Genomic DNA, 26626 nt, shown 5'->3' on the forward strand with positions numbered 1-26626 from the left:
AAGTCCGTCTACACTGAAATGCCTTCCTTTTACACTGAAATGCCTTCCGGTTACACTGAAATGCCTTCCGGTTACACTGAGAATCTCATAGGTGAATGTGCGAGAAGAGTTTGTATGTATGTGCGTGGAAAGTATGTATGTATGTGCGCGGAAAGTATGTATGTATGTGCGCGGAAAGTATGTATGTATATGCGCGGAAAGTATGTATGTATGTGCGCGGAAAGTATGTATGTATGTGCGCGCGCATTTCACATGTAGTTGTTTGAGCAGTTAGTAGTATATATGTATGTGTGAGTGTTTCATATATGTGTATGCAAGTGTTTCATATGTGTGTGCATGAGTGAAGTTTGATTTAAGCCCTATACGGCGCCTCATACATTGATGTTATTATGCTCACTACATACAGTACATACAGAACTGTTACCATACAGTACGCTACTGTGTTATGGTCTAAAATGCCCCCGACCTAGGCCACGGATTGCCCACCGAAATTCATAGGTTTATGGTTTACAAATTACAAATTATGACAAATAAATTAAAGTAAACACTATAAAAAAAGGTTGTATAGGGGGAAAAATATATAAATTATATATATATATATTTTTTTTTTTCATATACATGTATATTTTTATATTGCTTATTTTATAATAAAAATCGTTTCTTGTAAGTTTTCACCACAAACAATATTTATTTAGTGTAATTTGTGATAAATAATTTGTTATTTGTACATTGACAAACCCCTGCAAAATAAATGTGACATAAAATAATCATTTTGGGGGATTCGTATTAATCGTCTCGACGAGTGTCACGTGCCTAGGGTTAATTATAATAGTAATAATATATTTGATAATAATAAACCTTTGAATGTATGTCCTAATATAATAATTGATAGAGATTATGTAGGAGGGGCAATCCGTGGCAGGGGGGCATTTTAGCGCATAACACCTGTTTGTGTCCGCGGTAAAGTTAGTTTTATATTCGCATCTCCGAATTCAATAGCTGCGTAAATAAACCCGCAAATAAGATACCCACATATATTTCCTCTCTACATTGTGTTTAAGCTACATCCGCCTTAAATTATACATGTTTAAAAGCATAACCACCATTATTCTCTACGGCACAACGAATGATTTAGGGATCATCGCAAAAAGCCGCACATGAACAAAAAGCGTAGAACGATATTGATCTTCCCTTTTGCAACTTTGTTGCCACACTGGAAACTAGAAATGCCAGACTAGTACTGCTTGATAAAATATAAATTTTTAACAAAAATACAGAAACATCAGCATACACATTGGAATAAATGAAATGACATATATAATACCGAATGTTTCCTTATATATTGTTCCTCTGCAATTAACATGCCAACGTTAACCCGTTATTGTTGCACTATGGTTCCACTTTTTCTCTGATGTTATTTTAATTTACTCCACATGGAACTCCACAAAGGAGTGTAATTAGTCCATTATTGTTTTCTATTATAATTAATGACGTTTTTAACCAAGTAGAGCCAGATATGATATGAATATGGATATGATATGAAGCCAGTTTGCAGATGATGGGGCACTTTGGAAAAAAGGAAACAATATATTATTTATCAATAGGAAAATACAAGAGGCAGTTAGGAAAGTAGAAGAATGGGCATATGATTGGGGTATTAAATTTTCAGTGAAAAAAACTAAAACAATTATTTTTTCTAGGAAGAAGATGGTTCCAGAAATGAGTCTGAAGATGTATGAGAAATCATTGGAAAGGGTAAAGGTATTTAAGTGTTAAGATATCTTTAATCTTAGGTATTTATTTCGATGTAAAACTTATATGGTTTAAACATATTAATAAAATAGTTGAGAAATGTCAAGAGGTTTTAAATATCATGAGATGTGTGAGTGAAGTGGAATGAGGGGCAAGTTTTTCTTCATTAAAAACTATTTATGTAGCAACGATTCGGTCTATTTTTATAGAGAAAAGTATAGAAAAAAGAGGCTACAATTTGCACTGGCTCACAAAAATTGGACAGTTGAAGACTGGAAAAATGTTTCCTGGTCTGATGAGTCTCCATTTCTGTTGAGACATTCAAATGGTAGAGTCAGAATTTGGCTCAAACAGAATGAGAACATGGATCCATCATGCCTTGTTACCACTGTGCAGGCTGCTGCTGGTGGTGGTGTAATGGTGTGAGGGATGTTTTCTTGGCACACTTTAGGCCTCTTAGTGCCAATTGGGCATCATTTAAATGCCACAAGCTACCTGAGCAATGTTTCTGACCATGTCCATCCCTTTATGACCACCATGTACCCATCCTCTGATGGCTACTTCCAGCAGGATAATGCACCATGTTACAAAGCTCGAATCATTTCAAATTGGTTTCTTGAACATGACAATGAGTTCACTGTACTAAAATGGCCCCCACAGTCACCAGATCTCAACCCAATAGGGCATCTTTGGGATGTGGTGGAACGGGAGCTTCGTGCCCTGGATGTGCATCCCACAAATCTCCATCAACTGCAAGATGCTATCCTATCAATATGGGCCAACATTTATAAAGAGTGCTTTCAGCACCTTGTTGAATCAATGCCACGTAGAATTAAGGCAGTTCTGAAGGCGAAAGGGGGTCAAACACCGTATTGGTATGGTGTTCCTTTTAATCCTTTAGGTGAATGTAATTTGGATTCATTCTAAAAAAGTCATTTATAATTTAGAAGTCATCAAGCACACATATGAGTTCACAGGAACTTATTTGATCATCACTATAAATTTAAATAAACAAAACTGTGTCAGCCCAATAGGTAGTAGAAGTAATAGTGTGTACACCATTGTTTAATTGACCTATGCTACTGTACTCTTGGACAAAAAATAAATTATTAGGAATGATTTGTTGTTGTTGATGTTTAGATTAAATTTTTTCCATTTGGTTATTGTTAATTGTGATCCAAAACTATGTATTCATTTTCACTGGTAAAGAGCAATATACTCTATGCATTGATACGATTTACTACCTATTCAGCTACCCCAGTTTTGCTTATTCAAATATATATATATAAAGCAAATTTGCCTGCATGGATGGTTCCTGGTGTAAAGCTGCTAGGACAGCTGAGTGTTTCCTGGTATAATGCTGCTATGATATGCTGTGGTTAAGAGCCATGTATGCAGAGACTAGGGAAAGTTTGAGTAGAAGATATTTATGGTTAATTGAACTTCGAGATGAAAGCAGATCAAGGAACCTTAGAAATGTGGGTGCAAGCAGGTTAACTGACCTTTCTTCTAATAAACTTAAAATGACATAAAATTAGGATTGGAAAATGCACAGAGATAAAAAATGGAAGAGGAACTGAGGGAGGAGATTATGAAGAGGAGGAAACTAGTACCTCCCCTGTTGCAAAGTATAAAAGACACATGCTAGACCTCTCTGTACCTGGCTCTTGGATATTCTAGGGGACCTTTTGTCAGTTTGTCTTAGAAATCAATGGCGAACTCATTTCTAGTATTATTGCAATAAATCCTGCTTTACTTCATCCAGATCATCAAACCTCGTACATTTTACAGGTGATTGTTTTCTTTTAAGATTATTTTAAGAATTATTTAAAGTAAAGTCAGTCAAATGTAAGTCAATTGGATGGTCAGCATCAACTAGTGGTAGAGAGAAAATTTAACATAACCTTTGTTAGTTGTCTAGATCCATATGTATTTATTTGCTCATTATTTATCCATAGACAAAAGCTCTTAAAAAGATATATAAACTCACATAGATCTTTAAATCTACTGCATTTTAACCCAGCATTGATCTGAAATTTTTAGCCTTTTTGTTCAGGTCTTTTGCAGTAAGGGTCTTTGAAGTAAGTATTTTATCATTTCATTTTACAAAGTTATACAAGATAAATATCTGCTGATATCATATTTTCTTGTGTTATACAATAAAATAATATTATCTGCAAAAATATAAAAAGCTGCACTAATATAGGTGTGATATTTTACAAAAGTGCAATATAGTGCAAAATACCATTATCTAACTTTACTTGTCTGATTTTGATAAAATATCTAATTAGATATGTTGTGATAAGAATTTTGCTTTAATGAAAATATGAAATGAATGTTCACAGTAAGATGAAGTTGGCAATCATCACCCTGTTGTTACTCTTGCCTCCAGCCTATAACAGTAAGCTGCTTTTAAATGTGTTTATATCCTACCTTTTATTCATTTAATTTTGGAGGTTAATTTTTTTTTATGGTGAATGTGTGTGACAAGTGATGATATTTGAATATTTCACTATGGTAACAGATTTCACTGACTTAATTTCGCACTTTTGCTTCCTCTAGCATGAAATAGGCCTTGTTACTATGCTGCCTAAATTCGTGGCTCTGATAAAATGCTTCCGCTTCCTTAACTACGACTTTGTCTCATGAATTGGCTTTGTTACAATTCTGACTGGATAAATGGCTTTTGTCTTCTGCATTCACTCCTTCTCAGCCCTGTCATCATCACAAAAAGAGGCTCACACTCTCATCTTATCTTCCAGTCTTCTGCAGTTGGACTCCTAATGCCAAGCCCCCTGACAATCTCACATTGTTCTTCTTCTTCAAGTTTTATCTTTATCTTTCTTTCACCAAATTCTTGGAAATGCAAAGAACAGAGAAGCATAGAAATGGATACTTGTTTTGGCAACCCCTAACAAGAGCAGTACTAAGAGAAAGAAGTAACTGAAATAATGAGTGTGGAACACAATGGTTTCCACACTTATTAAGCAGCACAGAGAACAGCACATTTTATAATCAAAAGACACAGGAATAGCCCCTACTTTTATTTTTAAATATACATAAAAACTGACCAACTGTTTCATCTTGGGTAATTGTTTGCTATTACCCCAAATCCAAGTTTTTTTCACAGACTTGAAACTGTTTTCATATGGCTGTAGTGTGCACAATTACCAAACAAGGAAGATTATTCGCTGTGGCGACCCCTGAAGGGTAACAGCCGAAAGACAAAGAAGAAGAAGTATGTTTGAGTGTATTTACAGACCAAACATAAATATTAGCATGACATATTTTAGTTATATTACTGTCAGACAAGACAGATAAGACAAGACTTTCAGTTTACTCTCCACATTTTCTCCCTATTCAATTTCTCTTGGCTGCCTTTCCTTATCATGCAACAGATACCAATTGATCAGGGTGTAAACCCATGGTTTTGGTGGGGAATACAGACATGACTGGTGGGGCGCAATGAACAGGAGCTAATTTGTGGAAAATAATAGAAAAGTACCTATTCTAATTTATGCTTTTCTTTATTGAGAGTAAATATCATACACTCAAAACTAAACAATCACACACAAAGAAATTAATCATTAATACAAGTAAATTAAAATAACATCAGAGAAAAAGTGGAACCATAGTGCAACAATAACGGTTTAATTTTGGCATGTTAATTGCAGAGGAACAATATAACAAAATTTTCGGTATTGTATATGTAACTATCATTTATTCCAATGTTTATGCTGGTGTTTTTGTATTTTTGTAAAAAAAAATCATATTTTATTAGGCAGTACTAGTCTCTAGTACAGTGTAGCAACTTTTTGATCCTTCAGGCGCTGAACAAAAGGGAAGCTCAATATCGTTCAACTCTTTTTGTTGGTGTGCGACATTTTTCGATGATCCCTAAATCATTCATTGCACCGTAGAAAATAATCGTGTTTCAAACATGTATAATTTAAATGCTTAATTGAGAAAAAGGCTGGTGTAGCTTAAAGACAATGTAGAGAGGAAATATATGTAGGTTTATTTGCCGGTTTATTTACGCAGCTATTGCTGTTTCGTAGACATGGGGTCAATCGTGCAAAGATAAGTGACAAAGTAAGCCTGTTATAACAATTGTATGTGTATTTTATCTGTTTTGACCTTGGTGTTATTTGATCCTATTGGTTTAGAAATTGATATTTCAATAAATAGTATTGATTTCATTATCATTTTGGTGACAAGTGAAGTTTAAAAATTCGCCCAGTGGGTAATGACAAATGTTTAAGAACCACTGGTGTAGACCAACATATGCTTCCTCTGAGACATTCACAACTTTTCAATCACTTGTACATGCTTTTGTACCTTTGATTTAGACATTTTTATGTGTAACTTAAACTTCTGTGTCTGTAGTTATGTCAGTAGTCTGAATTATATCTGACTGCATTAATTACAGAAAAAACATGAATAGATACAGTTAACTAAAACACACAATAGTCTGAACACAAATGTACTGATTTTTTTTCCTCACTAGGTAAGAAGTTTTTTTTTCCTGAGACATCTGACACATCCTTTGTGCGCCTTACTCCAAAGAAACCTCTGAATTTACAAGCCTTTACACTCTGCATGCGCATCTCTACTGAGCTCGACAACCAGCGAGAGACCATCCTGTTTGCTTATCGCGCTCAATACTTTGATGAACTCAATGTGTGGCAAGAAAATGGAAAATTTACTCTTTACCTGAGAAGCAGCAGTGATGGTGCTCTGTTCTCTTTACCATCACTGAGTTCTGTCCCTACTCATCTGTGTGTCACCTGGAACTCAAGCACTGGAGCCACTGCGTTCTGGATGAATGGAAACAGCAGTGTGCAGACAATCTACAGACAAGGCCAGAGTGTAAATCCAGCTGGAGCTATAATTCTTGGACAGGATCCTGACTCGTACCTGGGAGATTTTAACATTTATCAGAGTTTTTTGGGTAACATTACAGACGTACACATGTGGGATAGTGTTCTGAGTGCAGGTCAGATTGAGCAGCTGTATAAGAAGCAGAACAATTCTTTAAGTGGGAATGTGCTCGATTGGAATTCTCTTGTGTACAAAATCTATGGAAATGTGATTAATGTGTCAGCAGATGTCTAGCTAAAACACCTGACACCTGTTTTCTTTTCTTTCCTTTAATTTCCATGTCTAATCAACTGTGTGATTTTAGTTAATTAACTATTAACTAACAATATTTCAGTAAAAGTATTCATGTTTGTTATGAATGGAGAACATAAATCTGAATATAAATCTGCCTGGTCGTTTTTTCACTGGAGAAGACAAACGTCTCGGGTTACTTTGCTGTAACCCTGTTTTCTGAAAAAGCGGGAACGAGATGTTGTGTGAAAACGCTATGGGAACATCTTTCTGTGTTGCCAGTTGTGAAGCATGTGTGTATCAAACACGCCAAATTTTGGCATATATAACCTCGGTCAGTGACATCATCTGATAAAGTGCACCTGCAAGTTATAAATAGGAGTGAACCAGAAACATTTCTCAGATCAATTTTGTCTAAAAGGACGTCCAGTCACGCAAGCAGTGCGGCATTGCAGCGCAGCATCTCGTTCCCCCTTTTTTAGGGAACAGGGTTACATCAAAGTAACGTGACGTTCCATTTCAGAAGCTACACTCGATGCTGCATGAAAATGCTATGGGAACGAGAATACCAACCAGCCGCCCCACTGCAAGTGTCTGGACCCCCAAGGTTGTGTAGCACAAAGGCCAAGGAGGTCTCAGAGCTAGCTCTGGGAGGCTGACTCGAGGACCCGTGAGCCCGAAGTAGCATGAACATCCAGACTATAGAATCTCACAAATGTGACCAACCTGCCTCGCGACGGAAGAACGCACATAGAGTGGGACCCAAAGTCAAAACCGGGGTCTAACCCACATAGAAAGGGTACGAAGGCACCTGGCGCGTAACCCGTATTTGTTGGCTTTTAGCTAGAATGTACATCGCCATACGGGAAAGGGAACTCGTCCTGTATCCCAACAGAACCTGGTGCGCTAGCTTATTCAAGCGGCACGAGCACAGTCCGCCCTGGTGATTATGTACAAGCTGGAGGCGGTGTTTTCAGGGTTAAATAAAGCCATCAGTTCGGGGCAATTGATGTGCCACGCGAGAAGATGGCCTCTCCATCTCCTTGGGCTGGACGGCCATCTAAGACGGTAACCCAGCCTGTGAGGAAAACGCCTGTCATTAGCGTCTCGTGACGACAAAAATGCACATAGAGTGGGACCCAAAGTCAGAAACCTGGGGTCTGAACCACATAAAAAAGAGTACGAAGCCTCTGGCGCATAACCCTTATTGCACCCGGGGATTGGCCCTGAGATAAATCCCTTTGCCTTTAACTACAACTAAAACAATCTCATGTGCAGCAGGCCCAAAGGTATTACCGTGGATGCAGCTGCCATGAGACCTAAAAATCCCTGAAAGTGATGAACAGTCACTTTCTGGCCTAGCTTGGTTTCCTTCAGGGTGATGGAAATGGATTCAACACACGCAGGAGACACCTGTGCCCGCATTGCGATCTAATCCTACGTGACACCTAAATATGTTGTATTCTGAGCAGGAAAAAGAACGCTTTTATGGCATTGAGTCTCAATCCTAAGAATCAAGATGAGCTAGGATGACATGCCTATGTCGGCGCTAGCTTCTGCGACTGAGCCAGAATTAGCCAGTTGCCTATGTCATACAAAATACAGATGTGCGGATGACAGAGCTAGGCCAAATGGAAGGACCTGATAATGGTAAGCTTCGCCCCCGGGGGGATGTTAGAAGTTCGGCATCCTGGACCACGGCAGGAGAAAACCGAAAACTAACCTCATATTGGAGACAGGTGTTGCCCGAGACACCAGTGGCGGCGGAACATGACCACAGACCTCCTGAGGGTGCCAAGGAGGGCACTATGTTCTTAATGAAGAAGACAGTGCGCCAGTCCGACCTAATTGAGGTGGCTTGTAAAGGGCGGCGAGCCGTACACCAGTCTTTACGAGGGGGTGAGCGCCTGCTAACGCTCTCCTTCTGCACCTTTTTTTAAATAGATAGATAGCCCGCAAGCGTCTCTTCTATCTGAGGTATCATCGTATAACCCCGCGCTTCCGGATCAACAATCCTCGAATAAATCGAAGTCGATGGCATGAAAACACGGGATGAATAAGGCTTGTTTCAAATGCCGGTTAACTCGCTGTGGAGGTCGCTAAAGAAAGGGAGAGAGTGTCATTGAGGCGCCGCTCCCCAGCTACTTGACAGAAGTCTTTCGTTTAATTTAGAGCGTTTGGGAAAATTTGATCCTGCGGCGTTTATTACTTCAAGCAGCTCCTCAAACTCTCTGTCATCAATAGAGGAGGGTTCTGGAGGAACTACTTCCATTTCTGCAGAAGCAAGGGAGGAGGTCTCTCCTGCGCAATCACGAGAAGCACCGAGACGCGTTCGCGAGGCGAAGGGAAAAACTTCCCGATTGGGAAAAAGCGCAAGAGAAAGGAGGGGAAACTCCGTCTCATGCGCCTCTTCCAGAACCGCATGTGAACCCCAGGAATACGCAGCGGGTCATGGTTTTCGTTTTATGGAAAGCGAGACGCCCGTGAAGGACTTATATCTGGAGGGGTCACAATACTCACACTCTCTTTGGAGAATGTGATCTTCACCCAAACACTGGAAAACAAAAAGTATGGAGATCGCCCTCCAATAGAATTATATCATACGGAGGCACATCTCGTTTGAAACTCAGCCATCTTATTGGTGAGTCAAACACTCTTTGTTCTTTGTTTTGCTTGCACACACACGCAAATCACAATATGTGCTTGAAGACAAAAAGATCTGAGGAATGTTTCCAGTTCACTCCTATTTATAACCTGCAGGTGCACTTTATCAGATGATGTCACCTGACCGAGGTTATATAAGCCAAAATTTGGTGTGTTTAATACACACATGCTTCACAACCGGCAACACAGAAAGATGTTCCCATAACGTTTTCACCCAGCATCGAGTGTAGCCTTTGAAAGAATATTTTTCTGTCTATTCTTATCTGTGCATCATAACACTTTTTTTAATGAGTGTTTTTAACAAATCTTGCAAATTATTTTGGATTAATTTATTTCTACTTATTAGAAAAGCTACAGTATATACTGTATTTACTCATGAACATTTAGTAAATTAAAGAAATGAGATTCACTAATCATTTTTTACATTTTTATCTCTTTAACTGTAGAGATCAGAGCTATAAAGTTGTAGGTTTGCCAGCAGTAGATCTCGGAAGTAACTGCTGTAGACCAAGAATGGCTTCAAAAATTATTTTTACATTAAAAACTAAACACTATAAAAACAGTCAACAGTATCAATTAAATAAAGTTTTTTTTTGTTTGTTTGTTTTGTTTGCTTAAAATATAGTCTAAAGCACAACATACTCAGTAAATCCAGGCTTACCATGATAAAAAAAAGCAATCTTTTTGGAATCTAATCAAACAAGGCTGATAACATGCTGCCAAAAACTGTGAGGCCAGGCTGCCTTCTACATCACCATTAGCAAACATTAGAAATTGCAGTTAGAGGGAAGAGAGTTAGAATTTTAATAATAATAATAAAAAAAACTATAGTAGCCCAATGCCTTAACCACTGAGCTACCCTTGGCCTACTTAACTGAAGGTCCCAGGCTCAAACGCCAGCAACATTAAGTTGCCACTGTTGGGCACTTGATTCAATTCAATTCAATTCAATTCAATTTTATTTATATAGCGCTTTTAACAATGGTCATTGTCTCAAAGCAGCTTCACAAAGATGAAAGAAATTCAAAAAATATATATATATTAATAATAATAATAATAAATTGTGTATGTGTGAGAAAAGTGTCTCTAGATAATAACGAGATGAATGAATGAAATTTCTCTGATGAGCAAGCCAAGGGTGACGGCGACAGTGGCAAGGAAAAACTCCCTGAGATGGTAATAGGAAGAAACCTTGAGAGGAACCAGACTCAACAGGGAACCCATCCTCATCTGGGTGATAACAGATAGAGATAATATAACACCATGTGTGTTGTGCAGCTGAGAGTACAATATAAACAGAAATTATTTAAATTAACATGAAGTCATGAACTTGAGCAAGTCCCTTAACCCTTAACTTCTCAGGGATAAAATGAGATAAAATTCGAGTTGCTCTGGATAAGGACGTCTGCCAAATGCCAAAAATGTTAATGTTGTTTAGTCCCTCCATTCCTCGCTTTTTATTTCCAGCTTAATTAGCGTGACACACAAATAGCACAGCTACACACAGTGAATACTGTGTAAAAGACTAAAAGGCTGAAATTATTTACCAATAATTTGCAGTGGAGTGTTTTTCAGGAAGACAGGCTTCCCCAGTTTTGTATACTGTATATTTCATTTTAGTTATAAAAATAACACTTCATTTAACATACAGAAGAACCCCAGTTTGCGAGTGTTCCACAAGACAAGTAAAAATTTGTAAAAAAAAAAAAAAAAATGTTGATTGTAAAAATGAGCAAGTCTTGATTTGTTAGTATAATGTTGCATGCATGCACTTCTTGTTTTTTTCATGCCGAGTGTCACATGATCACAACTGAGCCAATAGTTCTTCTCTCACTCATACTTCAGAATTGTGGGTAATCGTCTCCCCTGCTTGGTCTTAGTGTGCATCTCTCACTCATATAATCATGCAACATATATACATCATATAAACATCATTGCATGCATATACTGTTTACTAAAACACTGTGACCACGTGTGTTTGTTTTCTTTGTAAAACAAAAGCAAGTCAAAGGTCAAAGATCCATTTTCTCTCCCACTCTCTCTGACAGTCTGCACAGCCAGCCTGATTCTGTTAGTGTGTGTGTGTGTGTGTGTGTGTCATTGGATAGCGTGCCCCTATCCTTCTCCTCTCGCCTTCACACACACACACACATTAACGGAAACACTGCTCTGTCGCGAATCTCTTCAAAGGTAAAGTGCAGGGGCCGGTTTCTTCATAACACACACTCTTTGCGCTCTAAAAAGACTCTTAACATATATCTTACGTAAAGTGATAACTTTTCTAAGTGTTTTTCTCGAACTGTCCCTTCTTAAGTCGCTGCCTCTTACGTCCAAGGTTACAAGGTGCTGTCTACAGGGAAGGTCCTGAATTACCTGATATCGATTGCTCAGGTATCGATCCTTTTGCATGACAGCATTAAGAAAGACGGCACTTTCTATGCAAATTATACATTGCACTAAATTATTCCAATAACGTGTATTTCGACATGGGTTAACTTATCAATAGCATGCCATAATAGACAAATATATAAATTAAATCACCAAACTGTCGCTAATATTTTCATGAAACCTGTAGCGGCGGTGAAACGAACCGAGTATACAGTACAGTCATACTGTAGTTGATTGACAAACAGCTGACAATGTAAAGCATGCCAGTGGTTGGGGTTGTATAGCGCACTTATGGAATGAATACGATGAGATGCCAGAGTAAAGGTTTAATACCCCTATCTCACCTACGCCGTTTTGCGCAGGGGACGTAAGTACATTTCATCATGATTCAGCGCAAGTTTTTGTCATGTTTAATTTTAATTTGACATGTTTGAAAGATGGAAACGTAATCACAGCGCAAAAACTCCCGGTTAATCATGATGAACCCTACTTACGGCCACCGCCCAAAACCGCGTAGGTGAGATAGAGGTATAACACCGCATCTCACAGCAAGTCAAACCGCATAGGTGAGATAGGTGTACTAAGCATTACAACCACGCAGAAAAATGAATGGATGCAGGGTTTTAAACTCCCAAGTTTATTTTCTCATTTAACTAAATCAAATTTCATCACAAAATAAAACTTGTCAAAAGAAAAGTCCATTTAGTCATGAATGATCGCTAATGATCAATGAAACATAGTTTAAACAAAAAGCAGCAAGCAGCTGGACATCGGGACATAGAGCGTAAGTATGACGCGTTGGCCTGGCAAGCACAGGTCTGAGCAGGTCAAAAAGCTCCATAATCTGTTGCTTTAAATGGCGAAACTTTTTTTAAATAGCCACCTTAGGCAAAATATGAAAATGGCTGAAGTTTTGCCTAAAGAAAAAATTTATGTGAACGACGACTTTGATAACGTGCCATAATGTGCTTCCATACACCGCTGATTTATAAGGACTGCTGCACAGTGGCGGCGACTAGCCTCTTGAGCTGAAACTACAGATGTGGCTATTAAGACTGCGCGTGTTTTCCCGCGGGATGCCTCAATTTAGCGCGCGGCGCGCCGCGACTTGCCGTAAGCAACATTCGGGAATTTAAATAAATGTGTTTTGCTTCACTGAATATCCGCCAGATGGCGCATGGAAGGACTTTATTTAAACGCCGGACCAAGTACTGTACAACGAAGAATTGTGTATAATTACTTAGTCTAAAACAATATTGTTCCCAATGCTGAAGCAAACATGAATTTTATTTTGCTTTACAACAGATCTTTCATGATAAATGTGTGTATATGTGCTTCATATTTTTTTCATAATGATGAAATGAGATGCCCAAATTCGTGCTTTAAAATTCTTAATTAGTTTCTTATATATTTTTTGTAATGTTTTAACAGGGACAAAACAGTAAAAGACATGGCAATGTCTCGGTTTACATGGTGTTGAAATTAATTAAATTTCCTGATAGTAGGCTATCTGATATTCTTAACTATGCGAATGTCCTGATTCGTGAATATGCCAACATATCTTATTTAAAACGTTAAAAATGTGTCGACATCATCAGAAGACATAAATGAACTACATATATTATTAAGTAAATATTTTATGACCATGAACTTCTTCTGGCTTTTTATAATAATCATCATATTTGCTGTTTGTGTCCAGCATTTAATAATTATTTCATACATTATTTAACCACGGCTGGAAATAATAGCTGGAATGTGATGTGATTGTGAATTCATGACTGAAATAAAGCTGTTCGTCTTTTGTAAAGTACTTTCACTTTACAAAAGGCAGCGTTTTATAAAGCGTTTTTTAAAGGCAGCGTTTTTATGTAGGTTGATAAACGTGTGTTGTACAGTATATACACCGCGACAGCGCGCGCTGTTATTCACTTCTCACCTTTCATGTAGGTCTGCTCGGACTAATTCGTTTTAAACCCCTCAAAAATGTGTGTGTATACAGCCCCAAACCTCCATCAGTTATTAACAATAGCATCTATTTAGAAAAAATGCCCCAGTGATTTCGGAGCTTCAGGAAATCTCCCGGCGCTCTGCGCATAACACCGGGCCAACTCATGTCGGAAAGAATTTATAAATGGTTTCTAAACGTGGGTGTTACGTCCCACACAGTGTCTAGGGGATGAAGAAACGTAGCATTATGTGAATGAGCTTTTACTGTATGTCGGGGGTCCTGCCGTCGTACCACACGGACAACAATTATCTTTATAGTCTTTTTTTATTGTAACAAAGTAATCAAACAAGGATGGGAACATAAGTTCAGGAGCAGCCAGGCAAGAAAACAACAAACAAAAATTCCCCTCTAACTTAGGAGTGGTTCATCTTAATAATCTCACAAAACAAAAGCAAATCAACAACAGAAATATACACTCACTCCCTGACTAACTGAAGAAAAACAGGAGAAAAATGGGGGGGGGTTACAATAAATAAAAAGGCCGGGCACCTCCCTACGGTTCCCTTGTACAAAAGGATAAATCTGCAACACTCAAAGCCACAATGCTTGAGGTTGGAGGTTAAGTTTGTTAATTCACTGGTAACCTTTACACATTCAGCAACAATCACAATCTCAGCAACAATCACAATCTCAGCAACTAATAAAAACAGCTAAAACAGGAGAAAAGATGGAAAATAAGGTACAACCAGTTATGATGGTCAAGCTCAACAACAAATTGTACTAAGCAGGACACCCGACAGCTCTGGAGAATTTCCTCGTCTGCTGACTGTTGAGAACTGCCTTTAAGCTGTTTTCTTCCTTGGTGTTAACCTTCTGCAGCTGGAGCTGCAATCAGCTCCCTGGTAGAGTGAGAAAGAGAGAGAGACAAAAAAAAACCTGGAGAGCAGAAGACAGGGCTTTGAGAACAACTACACCAGACACAATAATAAATTAATACGTCCTTGGACGTAACACCCCCATCCATAAGTTACAAACAGTACTCACTAAAGTGTTTGTAATTAAAATAAACTACTTTTACAACCATCTTTAAATGTACCATTTACATCTCAGTTATCCCTACTGTAAACTCTGGAAAGTGCGTCAGCTACAACATTTTCCACCCCCCTTCGATGCTGGATGTCTAAATTGTACTCCTAAATAATGAGAGACCAGCGCATCAGCCGTTGATTAGAGTTCTGCATTCTACCCAGGAATATTAAGGGGTTGTGATCGGTATAGACCACCACTGGATTAGAGCTACCACCCAGGTAAACTTCAAAATGTTGCAGTGCTAAGAGTAAGGCCAAAGCTTCTTTCTCAAAAGTACTGTACTTCATTTGACACCTTGTAAACTTCTTGGAGAAGTAACTCACAGGATGCTCCACACCAGTTACATCCTCCTGTAACAAAACAGCACCCGCATCCGACGAACTTGCATCCACCTGCAGCTTGAAGGGTAAAGAGAAGTTAGGAGCAGAGAGAACTGGGGCATGACACAGCAAGTCTTTTGCAGCATTAAAAGCGTAGTTACAATCCTGACTCCACCCAAACTTCTTAGAGGTACTGAGCAGATCAGTCAACGGGGCAACCACGGTAGCAAAGTTTTTGCAGAAGCCTCGGTAGTACCCAGTCATACCTAAAAACCTTCTCAGTTCTCTTTTATTGGTGGGAGAGGGAAAGTTCAGTATGGCAACAACTTTTTCTTCAACAGGCCTTACTGATCCTTGACCAACTCTTTTACCAAGGTAAGTAACCACTGCTTTGGCAAATTCACACTTCATTAAGTTCAAAGTCAAAGATTCAATTCAATTCAATTTTATTTGTATAGCGCTTTTAGCAATTTTCATTGCCGCAAAGCAGCTTTACATAGTCAAAAGAATTATTTAGGTTTGTATGAAATGTGAATTTGTATGAATCAAAATGGTCAGTTTGTCCCTGGTGAGTAAGCCGAGGGCGACAGTGGCAAGGAAAAACTCCCTGAGATGGTAAGAGGAAGAAACCTTGAGAGGAACCAGACTCAACAGGGAACCCATCCTCATTTGGGTGAAACAAAAAGCAGTAAATGATCTGCATTTATACAGTGTGTAGGGTGGGAGGCAGTTCAGCTATAATAGCTGATGTTAATTGATGTTAATATGGAGTCCAGGTAGTTATTGAAGACCCAGGTAGACTTGTAAGAAGTTCCAGTCATGAACTATCGAACTGTCAAGTCCCCAGAGAAACAGTTGCCAACACCAGTCAAGGCCAGAACCATTTTCTAGGTAGAGAGAATCATTCCCAGACACCAGACGCATCCCAGAGAGACACACGGGGCATCCATGTGACGAGATCTTCAGCCAGAAGCGGGGCACCAGGATGGGTCAGACAGGTCCGGAGGGCAGATGGAGTCTGGATCACTGGCAGCTCAGGAACGACATGTGTAGCTCGACAGAGAGAGAGAGAAAGAGTGAAAGGGGGGGACAGGAGGAGAGAGGAAAAAGAAAGAGGGGGGGAAAGAGAAGAAGAGGAGAGATGGCAGTTAGGTATGGTCACAGTCACACAATGTATAATGTGAATGTATATTAACTGTAGCGTGCAAGCAGAGACTCCGGCAGGACTAACTATGACAGCATAACTAAAAGGGAGAGCCAGAAGGAAACACAAACATGAGGGCTTCCTGACATGTAAAGCAAACAATCCCCTCACCGTCAGCAAACCTGAGTGATCAATGAGAGTGAGGAAGACAGCAGCCAAACATACCAGTTCACCATAATACTCTACGTCCATGAGTCCCCCAGATCTGCTCCTTTACCTATGGCAAATCTATTTATAAAAATGCTCGGCTAAATAAATAGGTTTTTAGCCTGGACTTAAACACTGAGACTGTGTCTGAGTCCCGAACACTATTTGGAAGACTATTCCATAACTTTGGGGCTTTGTAAGAAAAAGCTCTGCCCCCAGCTGTATTTTTCATAATACGCGGTACTGACAAGCAGCCTGCATCCTTTGATCGAAGTAGGCGTGGCGGATCGTAAGACACTAGCAGTTCGCTCAGGTACTGCGGCGCGAGACCATTTAATGCTTTATATGTCAAAAGTAGTATTTTAAAATCAATGCGAAATTTCACAGGGAGCCAATGGAGTGAAGATAAGATAGGGGTGATGTGCTCATATCTTCTGGTTCTGGTGAGGACTCTCGCTGCTGCATTCTGGACTAGCTGAAGCTTATTTATGCATCTAGCTGAACAGCCAGACAGTAAGGCATTACAATAGTCCAACCTAGAGGTGATAAAAGCATGAACTAGTTTTTCTGCGTCGTTTAGCGACAATAAATTTCTTATTCTGGCAATATTTCTGAGGTGAAAGAATGCTATCCTGGTAATATTATCTACATGTGCTTCAAATGAAAGGCTGGAATCAATAATCACACCAAGGTCTTTCACTGTTGCATTTGATGGAACAGAAAGGCCATCTAAAGTTACGGTATGATCTAAAATTTTACTCCTAGCTGTATGCGGTCCTATGACTAGAACTTCTGTCTTATCCGGATTTAGCAGAAGGAAGTTAGTTAGCATCCAATTTCTTATGTCCTGCACACATTGCTCAATTTTAGTAAGCTGTTTTTTCTCATCAGGTTTTGCTGAGACATATAACTGTGTATCATCAGCATAACAATGAAAACTAATACCATGCTTACGGATTATGTTGCCCAGAGGAAGCATGTAAAGGGAAAAAAGCAGTGGACCTAAAACTGAACCCTGCGGAACGCCAAACTCCACTAGAGAACATGCAGAATAATCACCATTTAAGTCTACATACTGATAACGATGGGTCAGATAGGATCTGAGCCAGGAGAGGGCTGTACCCTTAATTCCCACTACATTTTCTAATCTGTGAAGAAGAATAGCGTGATCAACAGTGTCAAAAGCTGCACTGAGGTCAAGTAATACAAGCATAGTTACACAACCCTGATCAGAGGCCAATAGAATGTCATTTACTACTTTAACGAGCGCTGTCTCTGTACTGTGATGAGGCCTAAATCCTGACTGATACAGTTCATGTATGCCATTCCTATGTATATATGAGCATAGCTGCTCCGCTACTATCTTTTCCAGGATCTTAGAGATAAAGGGGAGGTTTGATATTGGTCTGTAACTGGACAGCTGACAGGGGTCGAGGTCAGGTTTCTTAATTATTGGTTTGATAACTGCTAATTTAAAAGATTTTGGAACATATCCAATGCTGAGTGAAGAATTAATTATTCTCAACAGGGGTTCTATTATTGCTGGTACTATCTGTTTAAGAAAATGTGTCGGTACAGGATCTAATATACAGGTTGATGAATTTGAAGAAGAGATGAGTGAAATTAGTTCATTCTCTTCAAGGGGAGTAAAGTATTCTAGGTTCTGGTCTGACATGGCTAGATTAACATCTGCATCAATTACATTGTTCGGTTTCAAAACCTCAATTTTATGCCTAATATTTACAATTTTATTATTAAAAAAGTTCATGAAGTCCTCACTATTGCATGATGTTGTTGTGGAGATTTCTGCAGTGGTCTTATTTCTGGTTAATTTGGCTACAGCATTAAATAAGAATCTAGGATTATTTTTATTTTCTTCTATAAGAGTGGAGAGATATGTTGATCTAGCTACACTAAGAGCTTTTCTATAGTTCAGGATGCTCTCCTTCCATGCTATTTGAAATACTAGTAATTTAGTTTGACGCCATTTACGTTCTAATTTCCGAGCGGTCTGTTTTAAAGTGCGCGTGTGATCGTTATACCAGGGAGCAAGTTTTTTATCTCTAATAATTTTTCTTTTGGCTGGAGCTACATTATCTAGGGTATAGCGAAATGTCGACTCTAAATATTCAGTCGCCTGATCGAGTTCTGTGGGGTCAGACGGTGATCTAATCGAAGTTGGGAACTCTGGGAGATTACTGATAAAACTCTGTTTGGTAGTTGATGTGAATGTACGTTTCATACGGTAGCGCGGCGCTGTGTGTACATTATTATTGTGACACACTTGCAATGAGACAAGATAGTGATCTGAGATAACTTCAGATAGTGGTATTGTGAATAAATTTCTTATACTTAATCCAAATAATATTATTAAATCTAAAGTGTGACCTGCTTTATGAGTGGGTCCGACTACACACTGATTTACTCCTACCGAGTCCAGTATAGACATAAATGCAGTTCTCAGAGGGTCTTCTGGGTTTTCAAAATGAATATTAAAATCTCCAGCAATTAACACTTTGTCTACAGAAATGACTAGGTTTGAGAGGAAATCTGCAAATTCACTAAGAAATTCAGAGTACGGCCCTGGAGGTCTGTAAATGACAATTAGCGGGATCGACTGAGCTGACTTAATATAGTTAAATACACTTATGTTACTATAAAGAATTTCAAATGAATTAAATTTGTGTCCGTGTTTTTGTACAATAGTCAAATTATCATTGTGAATAACTGCGACGCCTCCTCCTCTACCAGTTAACCGAGGCTGGTGTATGTAGCTGTATCCAGGAGGACTAGCTTCATTTAGAGCTACATACTCGTCCTGTTTAATCCAGGTTTCTGTTAAACAGAGTATATCAAACTCCTGATCTGTGATAATTTCATTAACTATAACTGCTTTAGATGCGAGAGATCTAATATTTAACAGTCCTAGCTTCAGATCAGAGGTGCCGGCTGCGCATTCAGTCTGATCCAAGTTTGTGGTCTTTATGCTAATTAAATTACTAAAACAGACTTTCTGAGTCTTTCTAAATTTGTTTTTAGCTCGGGGAACAGACACAGTCTCAATAGAGTGAACCCTGAGTGACGACTCTATGCAGCTAGCAGACGGTTGGTTTAGCGTAAGGGATCTAATGTTGAGAAGTCCAAACTTTAGAGGTAGACTTCGATTACTTATTTGGGCTTTTTCTGGTTTAATGGTTACCAGGTTGTTTCGGCTGGATTTAACGAATTTATTCTTTTTTCTCACTAATCGGGGAATAGACACAGTTTCTATAGTACAAGCTATGTGTGTGCGTCTATTAGTATGGTGAGTTGTATTGTGGCTGGTATCTAAAGAATCTGAGGTATGACTTACCGCAAGTCAGATGGTTCGTAATGTCCTGGAGATGTTGTCAGAGAGGACCGCTGCTCCAGCTCTGCTAGGGTGCAGGCCATCTGTGCGGTAGAGCCTAGGACGCTCCCAGAAAACATTCCAGTTATCAACAAAAGGTAATCTCTGTTGTTGACACCAAGATTGTAACCATTCATTGAAGGCAAATAATCTACTGAACCTCTCGATTCCTCTCTGAAATGTCGGAAGTGGTCCAGATACGACGATCTTTGTCGTGGGTGATGTGCTGCGGACCTTCTCAACCAGGCTCCTGAAGTCCTTCTTTAGGATCTCCATCTGCCTCAGCCTGATGTCGTTGGTGCCAGCATGGAGAACCACAGCTCGAATGTTCTTCCTCAGGGCCGCAGGCACCTGTGCAGCAACATCAAGAACACGTGCACCAGGTAAACAGCGCGTGTACGCCTTACCTTTAGCTGTGGTAGCACGCACGTGCCGGACAATGGAGTCTCCGATGACCAGCGCGTCGTGTGCCGTCTCACGGAGAGGAGCGAAGCGGTTTCGGGTTGAGATCTCGAAGACGGGTGGTGGCGGAGGAGGAGAGGTCCTCGCCCGGGGCTTGGCGCGCGTCTTCCGCTGCTGAAGTTTCCAGGCCTCGTGGTATCCCGGCGCCGGGGTGAAGGAAAGCTGGGCAGGCTGCGTTCTCGGTGCGTTGGACCTGGGCAGAGAAGCACGCGGAGTAGAGGTTGTCGGAGAATTCTCATGCCGAGAATTTACCTGGGACAGGTGAGCGTCGGTCCGCGACGATTCCAGCGTGGCTTTCCGCTGCTGTAGCCGGGCCAGCTTCACCTGTAGATGCATCTGATAATCTGTTAAAAACTTGATTCAGACTGCTCAAATGGCTCTCCCAACTGTCTGAATAGATCACCACATCATCTAAGTAAGCCTTACAATTAGTCATCCCTAACAACACTTTGTGCATTAGACGTTGAAAGGTGGCTGGTGCATTTCGCATTCCGAACGCCATAACAGAATACTGCAGGAAGTTATCAGGGGTGACAAAAGCAGAGATTTCTGAGGCACGAGGAGTAAGAGGCACTTGCCAGTATCCCTTTAAAAGGTCTAACTTTGTGACATATCGAGCCGAACCAACTCTATCTACGCAGTCTTCTACTCGAGGAAGAGGGAAAGAGTCGGGCTTAGTGACACTATTCACTTTGCGATAGTCTGTGCAAAAACGATAAGAGAGGTTAGACTTCGGAACGAGCAGGCACGGTGAGCTCCAGGGGCTCTGACTGGGTGTAGCAAAACCATGCTGCAACAAATACTCAATCTCTGACTTCATTATCTCTCGTTTATGAGGATTGACACGATATGAATGCTGCTTAATAGGTGGAGAATCACCAACATCAATGTCATGTGTGAGGATGGTAGTCTGGCGTGGAACATCAGAAAACAAATGGTCATACTTCCTGATTAACTGAACTATATCAGCACGTTGGTTCTCGGGTAAGTGGGCAAGGTACGAGTCCAAGTCACTCAGTACCGAAGAGTTGTTAAGACTGATACAGCTCATACGTTCTTCATTTCCCACCAGGTTATCTTCCTGAGGGCAACATGCAGAAGACAGTACAGTAACTGCAGACACAGAATCACACAGGAGTTTCTTTTGCAGCGTCACTCTTGACGTAAGCTTTCAGCATATTTAAATGACACACTCTACTCTTTTTCTTACGATCTGGAGTCACAATTACATAGTCAATGTCTGTAAGTTTTTTCTCCACAGCATAAGGGCCTTGGAATTTAGCCTGTAATGCTGACCCCGGAACAGGAAGTAAGACTAAAACCAGTTCACCAGGTTGAAAACTGCGTTTGACACAGGTCTTATCATGCCGTAGTTTCATCTTGGACTGAACTGTTGCCAGATGGGACTTAGCTATCTCACAAGCCTTATGAAGACGTTCACGGAAAGCACTTACATAGTCTAAAATATTACTAGACACTGGGTCTTTTAACAGCCACTGCTCACTCAGCAATTTCAAGGGTCCACGGACCGTGTGACCAAAAACAAGTTCAGCTGGGCTGAACCCCAGTGACTCTTGCACCGTTTCTCTTACCGCAAACATTAACATTGGTAAACCCTCAACCCAGTCTTTGCCCGTACTTAAACAATATGCACGCAACATTGACTTTAGGGTTTGATGAAAACGTTCCAGAGCACCCTGAGACTCAGGATGGTAAGCACTGGACATCTTGTGAGCAACACCTAACTCCTTCAAAATTTGAGCAAAGACTTTTGAGGTGAAATTAGTACCTTGATCTGTTTGAACCACTCTGGGCAATCCAAACGTTGAACAAAACCTCACCACCTCTTTAACTATTGCATGGGCCTTGAGAGTGCGAAGAGGGACAGCTTCTGGAAAACAAGTGGCAGTACACATCAGCGTTAGAATGTATTGGTGCCCTGATTTAGATTTTGGCAGTGGACCAACACAATCCAGAATCAAACGTTCAAAAGGCTCATTCATTACCGGAATTGGATGGAGGGGAGCAGAAGGTATGATCTGATTCGGCTTACCAGCAAGCTGACAGACATGGCAAGATCTGCAAAAGTTGGAAACACTAGACTTTAGCCCAGGCCAAAAGAAATATCGGGAAATTCGTTTGTAGGTTTTGTTAACCCCAAGATGACCAGAGAGAGGGTGTTCATGGGCCAGCTGCAATACCTGGGAACGACAATCAGAAGGAACAACAATTTGATGGATAGTCAAAGCTTTATCAGCCCCATGCGGCCTCCAATGACGCATCAAAACCCCGTCTTCCCAAACTAAAGCTATTCTAGCATCAGGCAGGTCATCTGACTGAACAGCTGCTTCGACATAGGAGGCTAGAGATTTGTCAGACTTCTGAGCTGCACTTAACTGCTCTCTGCTAAACTTTAAAGCATCCCCTTTTAAATCAGTTTTTACAGAGACATCAGGAGCTACTGGTGGGTCAATGGATAAAGTGCACTCCACTGGGTCTTTTGCTGGGCTCAAAAACGAGTCAGCAAGATTGACCTCCTCCTCCCACTTCTGTGCCTGAGCACGGGTTACTGCGCAAGCAGGGAACACAGAAGGAAAACAAACGGCGGCGTCAGAGTCAGAGGGCTCTGGTGTATCAACAACAATAGGAAATGAGAAGACCTTCTCATCTGCTATAGATCTGCTATTACAGCAGCTTCAGAAAGCGTGACTACCTTTTGCTCATTCAAGTGGACAACTAAAGACTCAGGTGCACAGTTTTTAAAGTCCTCAAGTAAAACAAGTTCCTGTAACTGCTCAAAACTAGTCACTTTATTTGCGAAACACCACTTCTCAAAAAGGGATTTCTTCTCTCGTGCAAACTCTACATATGTCTGTTTGGCTGTTTTCATTACATTTCGGAACCGCTGGCGGTACGCTTCGGGAACCAACTCATAAGCTCTCAATACTGCAGCTTTAGCAATCTCATAATCAAGAGACTGCTCAATTGGAAGAGAAGAGCAGCCTTCCTGGGCCTTACCTGCTAAATTACACTGGAGCAAAAGCCCCCACGTCTTTTGGCCATTCTAACTTAGCAGCAATTCGTTCAAAAGCAATGAAGTATGAATCCACCTCCGACTCTCTGAAAGGAGGAACTAATTTTACATACTTCACAACATCAAAGTTTGGCTGACCACTACTTACGGTATCAAGGTTAACTGTACTAGATTGTGACTGGTCATGCTGAAACATTGGTGAGGAAGGAGCCCTAGTGCGTGGGCGAGGAACAGGAGGCATTCTGCTTAAAGCAGCTGCTTCCAACTCAAGTGTTTTAAGCTTAATGTCTCTATTTGCCTCAATCTCACGAGTACGGAGCTGTACCACTTTAATATCATGTTCTTGCCTTTTAAGCTCCAAGTCAAGCTCTTTTAACTTAATTGCAGTCAGTGGATCTAATTGAGACACAGCAGGAACAAGAATGCCTGAAGCAGAAGTTTCTTCTCCTACTACATCTTCAACAGGTAAAACACCTGTACTCACTAAATCATTATATAACTCCTGTTTGATAACCGCTTTCACAGCACCCCTAGTTACCTTGACATTGAAAAACTCAGCAATTAACAACAATTCAATTCAATTTTATTTGTATAGCGCTTTTAGCAATTTTCATTGCCGCAAAGCAGCTTTACATAGTCAAAAGAATTATTTAGGTTTGTATGAAATGTGAATTTGTATGAATCAAAATGGTCAGTTTGTCCCTGGTGAGCAAGCCGAGGGCGACAGTGGCAAGGAAAAACTCCCTGAGATGGTAATAGGAAGAAACCTTGAGAGGAACCAGACTCAACAGGGAACCCATCCTCATTTGGGTGAAACAGAAAGCAGTAAATGATCTGCATTTATACAGTGTGTAGGGTGGGAGGCAGTTCAGCTATAATAGCTGATGTTAATTGATGTTAATATGGAGTCCAGGTAGTTATTGAAGACCCAGGTAGACTTGTAAGAAGTTCCAGTCATGAACTATCGAACTGTCAAGTCCCCAGAGAAACAGTTGCCAACACCAGTCAAGGCCAGAACCATTTTCTAGGTAGAGAGAATCATTCCCAGACAACAGACGCATCCCAGAGAGACACACGGGGCATCCATGTGACGAGATCTTCAGCCAGAAGCGGGGCACCAGGATGGGTCAGACAGGTCCGGAGGGCAGAGGGAGTCTGGATCACTGGCAGGTCAGGAACGACATGTGTAGCTCGACAGAGAGAGAGAGAAAAAGTGAAAGGGGGGGACAGGAGGAGAGAGGAAAAAGAAAGAGGGGGGGAAGAGAAGAAGAGGAGAGATGGCAGTTAGGTATGGTCACAGTCACACAATGTATAATGTGAATGTATATTAACTGTAGAGTGCAAGCAGAGACTCCGGCAGGACTAACTATGACAGCATAACTAAAAGGGAGAGCCAGAAGGAAACACAAACATGAGGGCTTCCTGACATGTAAAGCAAACAATCACCTCACCGTCAGCAAACCTGAGTGATCAATGAGAGTGAGGAAGACAGCATCCAAACATACCAGTTCACCATAATACTCTACGCCCATGAGTCCCCCAGATCTGCTCCTTTACCTATGGCAAATCTATTTATAAAAATGCTTGGCTAAATAAATAGGTTTTTAGCCTGGACTTAAACACTGAGACTGTGTCTGAGTCCCGAACACTATTTGGAAGACTATTCCATAACTTTGGAGCTTTGTAAGAAAAAGCTCTGCCCCCAGCTGTATTTTTCATAATACGCGGTACTGACAAGCAGCCTGCATCCTTTGATCGAAGTAGTCGTGGCGGATCGTAAGACACTAGCAGTTCACTCAGATACTGCGGCGCGAGACCATTTAATGCTTTATATGTCAAGAGTAGTATTTTAAAATCAATGCGAAATTTCACAGGGAGCCAATGGAGTGAAGATAACGGGAGATAATGGAGCGGCACCCAGACTGTCCGCTACAGGAATAACACTGCTCTCACACTCTCTAACCCTCTCTAAAGTCTGGATGCGCTCCTCTAACGCTGATATCTTCTCCGTCAGAGTGCTCACTAACATACACCTATCACAAATAAAATTACCGCTAACGACGGAGGAAGAATGTGTAAACATCCTGCACTCTACACACTGAACAAGCTGAATATTGGACATGATAACGTACCTGAGTCGGAGTTGTAGTTGTTTGGAGCTGAATTCCGTTTGTTGTTTTTAGAAAAAGAAACTCGCGCGTTCTCCAAAAAGCGCAGAAAAAGGCGAAGCCAAATAGTGTGAGATGTAAAAACTAGTTGCTATTAATATTATTATTATTGTATAAATGAAAAAAAGTATGTAATTTAAACGCTAACACAAACGCAAACTTTCGCGGCAACGATACGAAAACAGGAAGCTACGTTAGCAACAAGGCCACATGTCCAGGATGCGTGGATTCCAAAAGACACAATAATAAATTAAATTAATACGTAATAAATTAATACGTAATAAATTAATACGTCCTTGGACGTAACATGGGCTATTGTTTTATTTTTACTTATAGTATTTGTTAATTTAATTTAAATGAGGTTTGGGCTCAGGACTTCGATTCGGCATCGTGATTTTCCTCTTTAATTTACTCCATAGTTTTAATCAGCACTCAGCCGCATGCATGGAGTTTTCCAGAGCGCACCGGCAAGAGTAGACTAATGATTATGAACACGTCGGGAAAACAGCAAGCAGACTGACTCTGACCATTTAAAAAAACGTTTGCGTTCATTTTCTGACGCGCTCAAATTCACCAAAAACAATACAGAACAGCGCAGCTTATTTGCTTTCAAACATTTATAAAATCATGTTTTTTCGTTATTGTGAGTGCGCTTAAATAAAAGTTGAGTCTTATTAAGGCATGTAGTCTTATATAGTTTTATTATATAGTTTTTGCACATTAATCAGAGTCCTCATCTGTTACATTTTTGAGGACAATAGTTTTTTTTCAGCCTGTCACGGCGTGCGCCCAAATCAATATCGCTCCTCGCTCACTAGTTAGGCGGCCTCTCCTTCAAATATGCGAAGAAGCAGGGCTGCAGAATTAGGCACGAATAGTGAAGAAGAGCTCTCCTTGCTAAAGATCACGGGCTTCCAATCCGCGCTATAAAATACTCGGGGTTTGTTGGT

General features: G+C 40.3%; 2 protein-coding genes across 2 annotated transcripts in view; one reads left to right on the forward strand and one right to left on the reverse strand.

Annotated features, from left to right (window-relative positions):
* The window catches only part of LOC128520493 (NACHT, LRR and PYD domains-containing protein 14-like), a 550151-nt gene that overhangs the window by 47630 nt on the left and 475895 nt on the right, over positions 1–26626 (reverse strand). The gene's annotated exons all lie outside the window — the stretch shown is intronic.
* Positions 3789–6985, forward strand: LOC128520486 (pentraxin fusion protein-like). The gene is made up of 3 exons (XM_053494744.1): positions 3789–3833; positions 4098–4153; positions 6260–6985. The coding sequence occupies exons 2-3, from the start codon at positions 4102–4104 to the stop codon at positions 6865–6867; spliced, it is 660 nt and encodes a 219-aa protein (XP_053350719.1). The 5' UTR covers positions 3789–3833; positions 4098–4101; the 3' UTR covers positions 6868–6985.

Source organism: Clarias gariepinus, chromosome 4, assembly GCF_024256425.1.
Source record: "Clarias gariepinus isolate MV-2021 ecotype Netherlands chromosome 4, CGAR_prim_01v2, whole genome shotgun sequence".
NCBI lineage: Eukaryota > Metazoa > Chordata > Actinopteri > Siluriformes > Clariidae > Clarias > Clarias gariepinus.

What these genes read in the sequence shown, in the direction of transcription:
- LOC128520486 (XM_053494744.1), top strand. Translation starts at nt 4,102, where the DNA reads ATGAAGTTGGCAATCATCACCCTGTTGTTACTCTTGCCTCCAGCCTAT. An exon ending in CTTGCCTCCAGCCTATAACA is followed by an intron (nt 4,154 to 6,259) that starts GTAAGCTGCTTT and finishes TTTCCTCACTAG; the next exon opens with GTAAGAAGTTTTTTTTTCCT.